The sequence below is a fragment of the Otolemur garnettii genome, unplaced genomic scaffold, assembly GCF_000181295.1.
Source record: "Otolemur garnettii isolate 467f Iridium unplaced genomic scaffold, OtoGar3 scaffold00034, whole genome shotgun sequence".
Classification (NCBI taxonomy): Eukaryota; Metazoa; Chordata; class Mammalia; order Primates; family Galagidae; genus Otolemur; species Otolemur garnettii.
Genome location: NW_003852429.1, coordinates 5,720,369 through 5,733,673, shown reverse-complemented (window position 1 = coordinate 5,733,673; position 13,305 = coordinate 5,720,369). Strand labels below are relative to the sequence as shown.

The 13,305-nt window shown below is 38.8% G+C and overlaps 1 protein-coding gene across 1 annotated transcript in view; it reads left to right on the top strand.

The window, feature by feature from the left end:
- Window positions 1-4,490: 4,490 nt before the first annotated feature.
- The window catches only part of UGGT2 (UDP-glucose glycoprotein glucosyltransferase 2), a 191,992-nt gene continuing 183,177 nt past the window's right edge, over window positions 4,491-13,305 (top strand). Inside the window, exon 1 of the mRNA XM_003789625.3 lies at window positions 4,491-4,705. Coding sequence (XP_003789673.1) covers window positions 4,557-4,705 — 149 coding nt within the window. The 5' untranslated portion in view covers window positions 4,491-4,556. The remainder of the gene's footprint in view (window positions 4,706-13,305) is intronic.

The following is a 13,305-nucleotide window of genomic DNA, read 5'->3' as shown; positions in this document are numbered from 1 at the left end:
GTCCACTGTTGGTTGGAAAGTTATAAGATATATAGCCATTATGGAAAACTGCCTGGTGGTTCTTCAAAAAAATTAAAAAATAAAATTAACATGTGATCCAGCAATTCTACTTCTGAGTAGCTATCCAAGAGAATTCAAAGCAGGTTTTTGCAGCGATATAATATTTGTATTACCTATGCTCATAGTAGCATTATTCACAGTCACTAACATGTAGAAACAAACCATTGTCCATGGATGGATGAATGGGTAAGAAAATATGGTATACATTCTACATACAATGAAATATTAGGCAGCCTTAAAAAATAAGGAAATTCTGACACAAAATATTAATATTAAAATATTTTGATCTTATTAACTATGCATGTAAGTATAGACAGTTGTTATTAAACAAGACATTTCCAGTTTTTATGTCACCCAAAATGATTAATTAAAAATTATTATATATAGTGTTTTGGTGCCTGTAGCTCAGTGGTTACAGCACCAGCCACATGTTCCCAGGCTGGTGGGTTCAACCCAGCCAGGGCCTGCTAAATAACAATGACAACTACAACAACAAAAAAATAGCTGGGCATTGTGGTAGGCACCTGTAGTCCCAGCTACTTGGGAGGCTAAGGCAAGAGAATCACTTAAGCCCAAGAGTTTGAGGTTGCTATAAGCTGTGACACCATGGCACTCTACTGAGGGCAACATAGTGAGACTCTGTCTCCAAAAAAAAAAAAAGTATTATATATTTTATGTTCTTCATTCACTATTTAAAAATCACTATAGTAAAAAAAAAAACTGCAAAAATTTCATCAAAAAAAACTTGGGACTAAACATCGTAAGGCATTTTTAATCTATTTTAAATAAAATATGTAAACTTGTAAATATAAAATTTGCTGATTTTTAAGTGTAAAAATAACCTAAATGATTATTTGTTTGATTAAAATTTTAGTGAAATGTTGCCTAGAGAGTAGAAATATAACAAATTACATAAGTCTCTACATTTCTCCCAACTGGAAGGAAAAGTAGGATTTTTTGTGTACTTAATAAATTCAAATAAAAAAATGGGAATAGGGTCTTTCTTATAATAAAGGAAATCTGGAAAACCTACAGGATACTATTTTTAAAAGTCACTTCAGCTATGGACTTTAGGCTTAGAAAATTAAAATTTTATTATAGAACATAATTATTTGGTGGTAACTTTATATTGACACAATACCACTATCATTAAGTATATACAGCCTATGCTGTACATTTAAAAAATTCAAAATGATTTATGCTATTAAACACAAAATTCTTAGTACAAAGCACTCATTAATCACTTCTTCCGCATATAATGGAAACTGCTCTCATCATCAATTTTTATTCATATTATCCTGCAGTGAATAACTTTGAATTATATTTTGCTAAAATATACTTAAGTACAATTATATCTGTGAAGTACATGTAGTTTATAACCAATCTGTGCCAAAGGATTATTGATAATGGATTTAAGAATATATTGCTGCTCCTTTGACTGGAGTAGCTTTTGCTGAGTTACTCAATTTTTGCATTTTAGTCTTTCTATCAGTGCATAGGAATTATATGTAGAAGGAATCCTTTTTTTTTTTTTTTTTTTTTTTTTTTTTAGAGACAGAGTCTCATTTTGTTGCCTTTGATAGAGTACTGTGGTGTCACAGCTCACAGCAACCTCCAGTTCTTGGGCTTAGGTGATCCTCTTGCCTCAGCCTCCTGAGTAGCTGGGACTACAGGCACCCACCACAATGGTTGGCTATTTTTTTGTTGCAGTTTGGCCAGAGCCAGGTTCAAACCCTCCAGCCTCAGTATATGGGGCTGGCGCCCTACTCACTGAGCGAGCCATAGGCACCACCCTTGTAGAAGGAATCTTACATATCATTGTCTTATCCTTTTTCTCTGCATATGAGGACACAAGCTCAGGGAGGAGCAGTCTAAGTAATGTTTCAAACAACTTTCTAGGAAAATACTATGTAATTTTGTATTTTCCTATGCTTGTAAGTTTTATGAATAAAGTTTATTTATCCTTTCAACTCAAAAGTGTGGTCCTGCACAGGCCCCACCTTACAAGCTATTGAATCAGAATCTCTAGTTTAACAGGAAACCTAGGTGAGTCTGATGCACATGAAATAAAGACAGTATTATAAACAGTCTGAATTTATTAATTTTATTCTCTTTAAAAGGGAAATGTAGCTAAAACAATGACTAAGAAAATGACATGAAGGCTATGTTAACCAGTTTGATGGAAGTGTTTCGGATTGTGTGTGAAAACCCCACACTGTACCCCAGAAGTGCATTAACGTACATAGTTACCATTCAATTTAAAAAAAAAAAAAGGGAAATGTAACATTCCCACTACTCTGACCTCAGATATAGTGGAATGTATATTAGTATATGTTTTATTAGAGTTCTTGATAGTAGAACTATCAAGTACTATTACTTAAATAGTAATAGTGTATTTAAGATGGCTTTTATATTGCAAGTCATTTCTTAAAGGATTTGCAACCCATCTTAAATAGTGATATTTACGACTTCACTGTATTTTATTTTCTCCATTCAACAATTTCAATGAAAGAAATCTGTCCAAAACTAAGTGGAAATGATAATAAGTTAATTAAAGCAAATACTTGTGAAAGGTTCATAATATGTTTTCTGTCATACACTATGAACAGGAATGAAGCTCATTTGCCTTTGCTTCCTACCTCCCTATCCATAAAACACCGACTCTTCCACACTTACTGAGTCTCAGTAACATCAAGTATTGTGCTAGGCACTGCACAGAATGCCCCAAATGAATAAGGTATGAGTCCCTGCCGTATATACCATTTCTACTAGAAAAAGTAAATGAAGTGCCGTATTCAAATTCTAACATGGGAATTTAAGTACTGTGTAACAGTGAAAATAAAGAGCTTGTGGGGATTTAAAAGTGGGATGGATCATACCAAGAAGGAGAAATCAGGAAATGGAGGCTAACCTTTGGAAATGAGACATGTATGAGTAGAATTTCACCAACAGGGTCTTTTTTTAATTTGAAAAACAACTTTTTTAACCTGACATTGTGAACATACACAACAAAGTCTTCTAAGGAAGGATAAGCAAATGCAAGGAAATAAAAAATAGGTACAACGATGTTTTGACAACTTCCAGAAATCCAGTTTCTCTATAAGGCAAGGGAATGACAGGGAGAAAAAAGCATCCTGTTCCAACTATTTCTCCAGCATTCTCCCTGTCATATAGTTTACCCTGACAAAACAACTATCACCTGGTGGCACTTTCACCTGAAATCCTCTAAACTAGCTCTTCTCAAACTTGCATATGCATTAAGACTCACCTGGGTTTCCTGTCAAACTCGGAGTCTGATTCAATAGCTTGTGAGGTGGGGCCTGGACATCTGCAGGCACGCGTGGGTCTGTGCAGGACCACGCTTTTGAGTTGAAAGGCTAAGAGGTTGGTTCTCAGCCAGCAGCAGCAGCATCACCTTGGAACTTGATAGAAATGAAATGCAAATTCTCAGACCCTACACCAGACCTATGGATTCAGAAAACTGGGGTGAGACCCAGCTCTCTTTTTAACACGCAAGCAAGAAGCTAAAGTTTGAGATCCACTCATAAGTCACGGGTTTGGGAACATGATTGCACACTGGAGTCAGATGCGGTTTTGAAAATACTGTTGATGGAATACTACCCAGCCATAAAAAGCAATGAAATAATGTCTTTGGCAGCAACTTGGATGGAACTGGAGACCATTATCCTAAGTTATGTATCTCAGAAGTGGAAAAATACCACTTGCTCTCACTTGTAAGTGGGCGCTAAAGGAGGGATATATCGGGTCGTAAAAGCGGTGCAAGGGGCATTGAAAACTGCGAGAAGAGGAGGTGAGGGATAAAAATAATCTTCCTATCGGGTACAAGGTACACTATTCTGGTGATGGGTACACTGAAAGCGCCGACTTCTGCATAATATGTGCACCCATGTAACAAAAAATTCTTTTTTCCTTTTGTTTGAGATTTAAAAAAAGACAAAATACTATTGACGCCGAATCTCACCCTCAGAGATTCTCATGGTTATGCTGCGTGATCTGAGCAGAGACCCTTTTAAAGCTCTTCTAGGGGATTCTACCCTGCAATGAAATGAGAAAACTCCGTGAGGTAGGCGGGTTAACTTTTACCGACCTGATTTTCCTTCCATGTGAGAAGTGGACTATAACCAAGCGGTTCCCGACTTCGCCTCCAGATTTTGGCATCCCCAACTAACCCTACCAAGTCGGGTCTTGGGAGCCCGCCTCCCCGCCCGGTCTCTGGAGCCGCCGGAGCAGTAGCAACACCGCGGGGCAGCGGCTCGGCCTGCGGCCGGCGAGGGCTCCCCAGACGGCGCCCCACCTAACCGCGCGGGAGCGGGCCACGCATGCGCCGGGCGCACACCCGGACCCGGGGCCGAGTAACGGACTCGAGCTCCCCCCGCCGGAAGTGGAGGGCGGCACGCCGGGAGGAGCGGCCTGTAACGTGGGGCAGCCGACCGCCGGCTACGTGTCTGGGGGCTCGCGTTTCCCGGCTCCGCGCCATGAAGGCCGCCAACGCGGTGCGGCGGCTCCTGGGCTTCTCGGCGCTGTGGCTGTCGCTGCTCGGCGCCGGGACCGTCTCCGCGTCCAAGGCAGTGACGGCTCGCTTGGCGGCAAAGTGGCCCGAGACCCCGCTGCTGCTGGAGGCGAGGTGGGTGCGGGCCGGGCCCTCCGCCGAGCCCCGCGTGGAGGGGGAATCGGGCGGGACTGTGGGCGCGCTGGCCCCTGACGGCCCCCAGACCGGTGCCCGGGCGCTCGCGGCGGGCGTCTCCCGGCCCTGGGCCCTCTGAGCATCCTCAGCTCGTCCCCTCTGCCCCGCGTAGCCTCTCGCCTCCTTTTGCCGCATTCACTGGAAATTTCTTTGCGCCCGCAGCCCCCCGGCAGTACTTTGCCTCACCTACAGTTGTTTGTTTTTTTTTAACTTCCCTGCCCTGGTTTAATTATTTGTCTTTTATTAGTATTTATAAGAGAAAACAAAGTACGGGAGGGGGGTTGTGGTATTTAACGCAGGCCCGTCAACAGAGGCAGGCAGGTCGGTTCAGCAGGCAGCGCTTAAAACACCTGGTTTCCTGAAGATCGTCAGCTCCCGGGCTTGCTGTGGGGAAGGCAGCTTCCAGTAGGACATTAGTATTCCGGTATCTGTCCCCCAGGAATTAGTTTACAAGGTGTCATTTGCTTTGTAGGAATAAAACTTGTAATTGATGACTTTTGCCCCTTATTCCAGTAGTTAAACAGAATTAGAAGGTTCTTTCTGTTAGCTAGCATGAAGCTTTACACCAGCTCTACTTCTGTCCAAGTACCAAAGCTACAGCATGTGGTCCTAAAAAGAGACTCTGTCACCCCATATTATGTTGCATGTATTAGATGCTGGAACAGTTTTTACTGAATAAAATGATTATAGCTTAAAATATGTTTCCTTGCTCTCCCCTTTCCCCACTTTCTTCCAGAGTCCTTTCTCTGGGTCAGATTCCACACTTCTTTCAACTTCCAACTGCTTGTTGTAGTGTCTGGCTGCATATCTGTCTTAAGAGTAAGCTTGGAGTTGGAACTACTGTTACATGATCCTTAAGGTCCTTCATCGTCTAGCCACAGTCTCATTTTACAAACTTTATCGCTTGCACAGATGGTCTCTGATCTACAGTGCTTTGACTTAGGACTTCTTGACTTGTCTCTGGGTTTATCCAGGTAGTAAATGCATTTTTGAATTATGGTGTTTTCAACGTGAAGTTGGGTTAATTGGGAAGTAACCCCATCTAAGTTAAAGAGCATCTGTAGTGGGCTGAGTGGTAGCTTTTTAAAAGATATTCACATCCTAACACCCGGAATCTGTGAATGTTACCTTGTTTGGAAAAATGTTTTTGTATGCATAATTAAGGATCTTGAGATGAGCTCATCTTGGATTATCTAGATAGGCCTCAAATCCAATGTCATTATAAGAGAGAAGGAAAGACGAGGGGAAGGCCGTGTAAAGATGAAGTTATGTAGCCTCAAGCCACCAGAAGCTGGAGGAGGCAAGAAATCTCTCCTAGAGCCTTCAGATGGAGCACAGCTCTGCCAACAGCTTGATTGTGGACTTAACAGCTTCCAAAATTGTGAGAGAATTAATTGTTTTAAGCCACCATACTTTTGGTAATTTGTAACATTAGCTCTAGGAAACTAATACAGATTTTGGTACTAAAAAGTGGGGTGTGCTGTAACAGATGCTAAAAATGTAGAATTAGCTGTGCTGTTGGGCAGAGGCTGGAAGAATTTCAAGAAACAGTAGAAAAAGTCTAGACTGCCTTTTGGTGACTGCTGAAATGTGGAATATGATTCTATTGAAAGGTTTAAAGGAGATTAAGGAGCACAGTAAGAAAAAGTATCTATCATCTTAGAGAATGCTTATATCATTACATCGTCGTGAACAGAGTGTTGGTAGAAAACAGTGAAAGCAGTTCTGGCAAAGCCTCAGAAGGAAGTGAGAGGCGTGTTGTTGAAAACTGAAAGAAAGGTGACCCTAATTATCTAGTGACAGAATACTGGCTGACTTGATTTGTGCAGTTTGTGGACAGCAACTTGAAAATGATGAACTTGCATATTAGCTATGAAGATTTCCAAAGTGTTCAAAGTGCCACCTGGTTCTTTTGCTGATAGTAAAACGAGAGGAAAGAAAAAAGGAATGTGAAAAGGGAACCAACACTTGATGATTTGTAATGTTCTCAGACTATCCAGATTGTATGACATGCTAAAACTAGGAAACTCAAGAGTTAGGAATGTGTGCTCTGGAGAGCAGGGCAAGGGTCTGGCTGAACAACCTTATGATGAATAGGTTAGGCATGTGATTCATGGGTGTACTCAACTATCTCAGCAGAAGTTCTCTGTAATGATTGGGTTATCCATGAAGGATCTGTAGAGAATCTTTGTTTAATGAGGATCATGTCAATGAGATACACAAAAGCCTAACAAAGTTTTTTAGAATGTATTAGCAGAAACACTGCCAGCTTAGATCAAAATGGATAGACAGAGACAAGACAAAATGATAAAAGGCTGTTGGACTTGTAAAATTCTATAGGCAGGAAATGGACTAATAGTTGGGTGGTTGAAAGATTATTCTACCCTTCAGGAAAAAAAAGAATAAGTGAGGCAAAGCTATGGTAGTGGGCACAGAGGGTGGAACGTGAGGCTACAAATAATTATCGTCAGGCTTTGAAACATAGCAGGATTTTCCCTGTTGGATTTCAGACCTGTATGGTACCAATGACCCCTCTATTCTATTTTTTTTTAATTAGAATTAGAACATCCATTCTCTGTCTCACTATTGCATTTTGGAAGCTGATAACTTGCTTTCTAATTTCACAGGTTCACAAATGGAGGAGAATTTTACTCCAGGATGCATCATACCTACAATCTTACCCATACCTGATTTAGATATGAAGATTTGTAAATATTAGTGCTGGTGGATATTCATGTGAAATTTTGGAATTAGCATTGATGCTGTAATACAGGGGTCCTCAAACTTTTTAAACAGAGGGCCAGTTCATTGGCCCTCAGACCGTTGGAGAGCTGGACTGCAGGCCCCGGGACGAGTTGGCTGCTAAGCAGGACAGGCAGTGGCAGCAAAAACACCCAGTGGGCCAGATAAATGTCCTAGGTGGGCCACATGTGGCCCACAGGCCATAGTTTGAGGACCCCTGCATGTAATAGGTTGAAATTTTGAAGGATGTTGGAATGGGATGAATATATTCTGTATGTGGGATATATATAAATTAGGGAGGCCAGCAGGTATCTTAAATGTTGCCCCCTCCCAAACTAAAGAGGGGCTATGTCCACCTCGTAACCTTTGGGATTTCTTGTGTTAACCCTACTAAAACCTTGATTTCAGACTTTTGGCTTCCAGAACTGTGAGAAAATAAATTTCTCTTGCAGAATAGGTTAGGTATATGGTTAATGTAGCCACTCAAGCATCTCAGTAGAAGCCAGCAGATATGGGGTTCAGGATTTCCTGAGGATCCTTAGGTAATGACATGGTGGCCCTAGAGTAGTAATACATCATTCTACTAAAATACATTTCTCATAGATATTTTGTATGGGATATACTATATTACTCTCTCTTGGCCTGATACTTTCCCTTGACAAAACTAGTGTCTTCCTATTATGTTCTCATAACATTTGGTCAATACTTCTATAATCATTCTAATTGTTGTAAGCATCATGTATGCTAATCCCTGCTGTTAAAATGTAGACTTCAGGGATAATACTTTCTTATTCATGTTCATTTTGCCAAGGGACAGTGCTTAAAAGTTAGGTATTCAATATTGTTAATTCAATGGAAGGGACTTTTTATGACATAAAGTGTTTTTCAAGCCACTGTCAGAATTACCTCTGCTATATACCTGACCTGTGGAAACTGGTCTGTGTTTGGATAAGCCAGACAGGATTTATAGTGATAACTTTATGTTACTGATTGTTCTATTATAAACAAATCTAAATTATTAGCAGATCCTTTGTTATATAAACTAAAATATTTCTCACTATACCTTTTATCTGCAGATCCTGACTTTTATCTTTCTGAACCAAGTCTAAGATACTTCACTTAGGATGATTGTCCCCAGTTCCATACAAGTCACTGGAGAAGACATTATTTCATTCTTTATGGCTGAATAGTATTCCATGATATATATTAATATGTACTACATTTTCTTTATCCATTCATCAGTTTATGGGCACTTAGGTGATATCTTGCAGTTGTGAATTGTGCTATGATAAACATATGAGTTCAGGTGTCTTTTTGATATAATGACTTTTTTCCCTTTGGATAGATACCCAGTAGTGGGATTGCTGGTTGGAAGAGTGGGTCTACTTTTAGTTCTTTGAGGAATTTCCATACTGTTTTCCATAAAGGTTATACTATTAATAATTTACATTCCCATTAACAGTATGTTCACTACATCTTCAACAACATCCATTTCTTGACTTTTTAATAATATCATTCTGACAAAGGTAAGGTTGTATCATTATGGTTTTAATTTGCATTTCTCTGATGAATTAATACTGTTGAGCATTTTTCATATGTTTGTTGACCAATTGTCTATCATCTTTTGAAGAATTTCTGTTCATGTCTTTTGCCCACTTTTTTTTTTGAGACAGAGTCTCACTTTGTCTCCCTTGGTAGAGTGCCATGGCGTTATAGCTCACAACAGTCTCCAGCTCTTGGGCATAGATGATTCTCTTGCCTCAGCCTCCCAAGTGCTGGGACTACAGGTGCCCACCACAAGGCCTGGCTATTTTTTGTTGCAGTTTGGCCGGGGCTGAGTTTGAACCTACCACCCTTGGTATATGGGGCCGGTGCCCTACTCACTGAGCCACAGTTGCGGCTTTAATGGGGTTGTTTTTCCTTCCTGATTTGTCTGAGTTCCTTCTAGACTCTGGGTATTAGTTCTTTGTCATATGTATAGTTTGCAAATTTTTTCTCCCAATTTTTAGCTTGTTTTTTATTCTGTTGACTTTTTTTTTTTTTTTTAGTTTAATCCCATCTATTTGTTTTTATTTTTGCGGTATTTGCCTTTAGTATCTTCATCATAAATTATTTGCCTAGGCCAATGTTGAGAATAGTTTTTTATAAGTTTTCTTCTTTTTATGGTGTCAAGTGTTATAAGTCTTTAATCTATCTCCAGTTAATTTTTTATATGGTGAGAGATAGGACTCTAGTTTCATTCTTCTGCATGTGGTTATTCAGTTTTCCCACCACTATTTGAGTAGGACATCTTTTTCTGAGTGTATGTTTTTGTCTGCTTTGTCAAAAGTTATTTGGCTGTAGGTATCTGATTTTATTTCTGGCTTCTATGTTCAGTTTCATTGGTCTGTGTATCTGCTTTTATACCAGTACCATGCTGTTTTGGTGACAATAGCCTCGTAGTATAATTTGAAGTCATGTCATGTAATGCTTCCGGATTTGTTTTTTTGCTTAATATTGTTTTAGCTATCCAAGCCCTTTTTTTATTCCATATGAGGTTAGGATTTCTTTTCTAGCTCTAATTGGTATTTTGATAAGTTGCATTGGATCTGCAAATTAACTTTGGACAGCATGGACATTTTAACAATATTGATTCTTTTAACACATGAGCATGGGATATTTTTCCATTTTTTGTGTCATCAGTGATTTCTTTCCTCAGTGTTTTATAGTTATTGTAGAGATCTTTTACCTCCTTGTTTAAGTATATTTCTAGATATATTTTACAGCTGTTGTAAATGGTATTGAATTCTTGATTTGATTCTTAGCTCAGTTATTAGTTTATAGAAATGCTACTGATTTGTGTACATTAATGTTTGTCTGCATTACTTTTGTAACCTGAAACTTTACTGAATTCATTGATCAATTCTAGGAGTCCTTTGGAGAAATCTTTGGAGTGTTTTTTGTTGTTGTTTGTTTTGTTTTGTTTTTTGGAGCCAGAACTCTGCTGTTGTCCCAGGCTAGGGCGCAGTGGTATCATAGCTCACAGCAACCTAAAACTCTTGGGCTCAAGCGATCATCTTGCCTCAGTCTCCCAAGTAGATGGGGCTGCAGGTGCCTGCCACAATGCCCAACTAGTTTTTCTATTCTTAATAGAGACAATGTCTTTGTTAAAAGATAATAAGTCACAAAGATCAGAACAGAACTAAATGAAATTGAAACCAAAAAAAGAAAAAAAAGGATCAATGAAAGGAAACATTTTTTTTGAGGGGGGGGTATTTCTTTTCTTAGACAGAGTCTCACTTTGTTGCACTTGGTAGAGTACAGTGGCATCATTGCTCACAGCAACTTCAAACTCTTGGGCTCAAGCCCATTCTCTTGCCTCAGCCTCTTCAGTAGCTGGGACTATAGGCACTCACCACAACATGTGGCTGGTTTTAGAGAAGGGAGTCTCACTCTTTTTCAGGCTGGTCTCCTAACTCCTGAGCTCAAGCAATCCACTGTTTGGGCCTCTCAGAGTGCTAACATTACAGGTGTGACCTATGGTGCTCAGCCAGAAACATTGTTTTTGTTTCTGATTTTTTTAAAGATAAGAAAGTCAATAAACAGATTAACCAAGAAACAGAGAGGATGCAAATAATCTCAGTCAGAAATGAAAAAGGAAACATATAACTTAGCACAGAAATACAAATGACCATCTGACACTGCTTTGAATACCTCTATGCACATGCAGGTGTCCTTAAACTACAGCCCGTGGGGCACATGGGGCCCACCGAGGACATTTATCCTGCCCGCCGGGTGTTTTTTGCCACAGCTGCCTGTCCTGCTTAGCAGCCGACTCGTCCTGGGGCCCACAGTCCGGCCCTCCAATGGTCTGAGGGACAGTGAACAGGCCCCCTGTTTAAAAAGTTTAAAAAGACCCCTGAATGAATAAAATTTTGGAAACACACAAGATCCCAAACTTCAATCAATAGAATCAACCTCCCAAGCTTGAATCAAGTTTGAAGAGATAGTCCTATGAATGACTAGTAACAAGCAATGAAATGAAATCAGTAATAAAAAAGTCTCCCAGCGGTAGAGAGAAATTCTCTAGGAATAGAATTCATAGCCAAATTATACTAGATCTACAAAGAGGAACTAGTGTTTATCCCACTGAAACTGTTCCAAGAGATTGAGAAGGAGGGAATCCTTCCTAACTCATTCCATGAAGCCAGTATCACCCTGAAAGCCAGAAAAGGACACAACAAAAAAGAAAACTACAGACCAATATCCCTCATGTACATAATATGCAAACATCTTCGACAAAATACAGTAGAACATCCATGATTGGTCACCTCCCTACATTGACCACCTCCTTAGGTTGCCTTAATTTTCATAGACTGGACATGTACCACATGTATATATCAGTACAGTAAGCCTAGTTCCTTATGTTGACCACCTCTGTATGTTGACCACATTGTTCAGTCCCTTGGACAGTCAACATAGGTGCTACTGTAGTACTATACTAGCAAATGGAATCCAATAGCATATTGAAAAAAATAATTCACCACAGTCAGGTAAGTTTCATCCTAGGGATGCAAGGATGGTTCACCATACACAAATCAATAAATGTGGTTTGCCACATAAATGGAATTAAAAATGAAAAACCATATGATCATCTCAATAGAGAAAAAACATTTGATAAAACTCAAGATAAAAACCCCTTCGAGATAAAAACCTTCAGCACCTAGAATGACCATACCTCAAGAAGTGAGCTGAGTGTTAAGTGTTGCTCCCTACGTAAAGTTTTGTACCAGTCCTATCTTTTTCAGGTCATGGCCTATTTAGTGTTTCTCATTGTTTCTTCTGCTTTTAGCATTTCTTTCTTCCTTTTTCTTTAAATCGTTGATTTGGATACCATTAATAGCAGAAGGTGATCTGAAGTTATTACTTAAAATTCCTATGCTGTGTTTATGTTAATGGCAGTTGTTCTTTTTCCCATTAAGTGACTATCTTAAACTTAACAAGAGTTAGTTACTCTGTATGTCTCTTGGATATTTTTAATACTTTCTTTATATTAAGCATTAGTTTAAGTTTACCAAAGCTAGAAAGCTAAGGTGGGCAGTAACAAAGAATATGTATCATTTGTTTTGCCGCTATATTCTTTCTAGTTTAAATAGTTAACTCTGTTTTAGATGTCTTGTGTTTTGTTCTGTACAGAATGAAATCTTTCATTTATTTCATTATTTCTAAAATCTTTCAAATGGCTTTGACCATTTTTCTTATATCACTCTGGAAAAATGGGACCTTCTTTGGGCTTTAAGGCTAAAGATCTAGCACCATATACTGGTTTACTAAATTTAGATCTATTTTCAATAATAAAAAAAGTTTGTCTATACAAGTAAGTAGTTAAATAAAAATATGACTTTCATAAAATGTTTACAGAGCCAATTTTTATTTATAAATAATAGGCAAGTAGGTGTAACTGTAGCCTACTCATTTTTTTTTTTTTACTTTTTATGTCTATGTAATGCTCTCCAAACCATTGGGTTATGTATTTCAAAGATATTGCATATGGAAAGATACAATAAATTATTCATTTTTTAGTTGCTAATAATAAGGAAAGCCAAAAGAAATTTCTCATGCAATCTTTTCCTGACGTGATTATATGCTTATAGATGAGAATCATACCTCAGGGAAGTCTCAACCAATTTATTCTTTTTCTGTGTTATAGTGAAAGAAAGTCAGTAATTTCACATTAATTTTTATAGGGTTCTTTTTGCCATGAGATGTAATTTGGTTCTAAAATGTAATTTATCTAAACTATTTTTCATTTTCATATA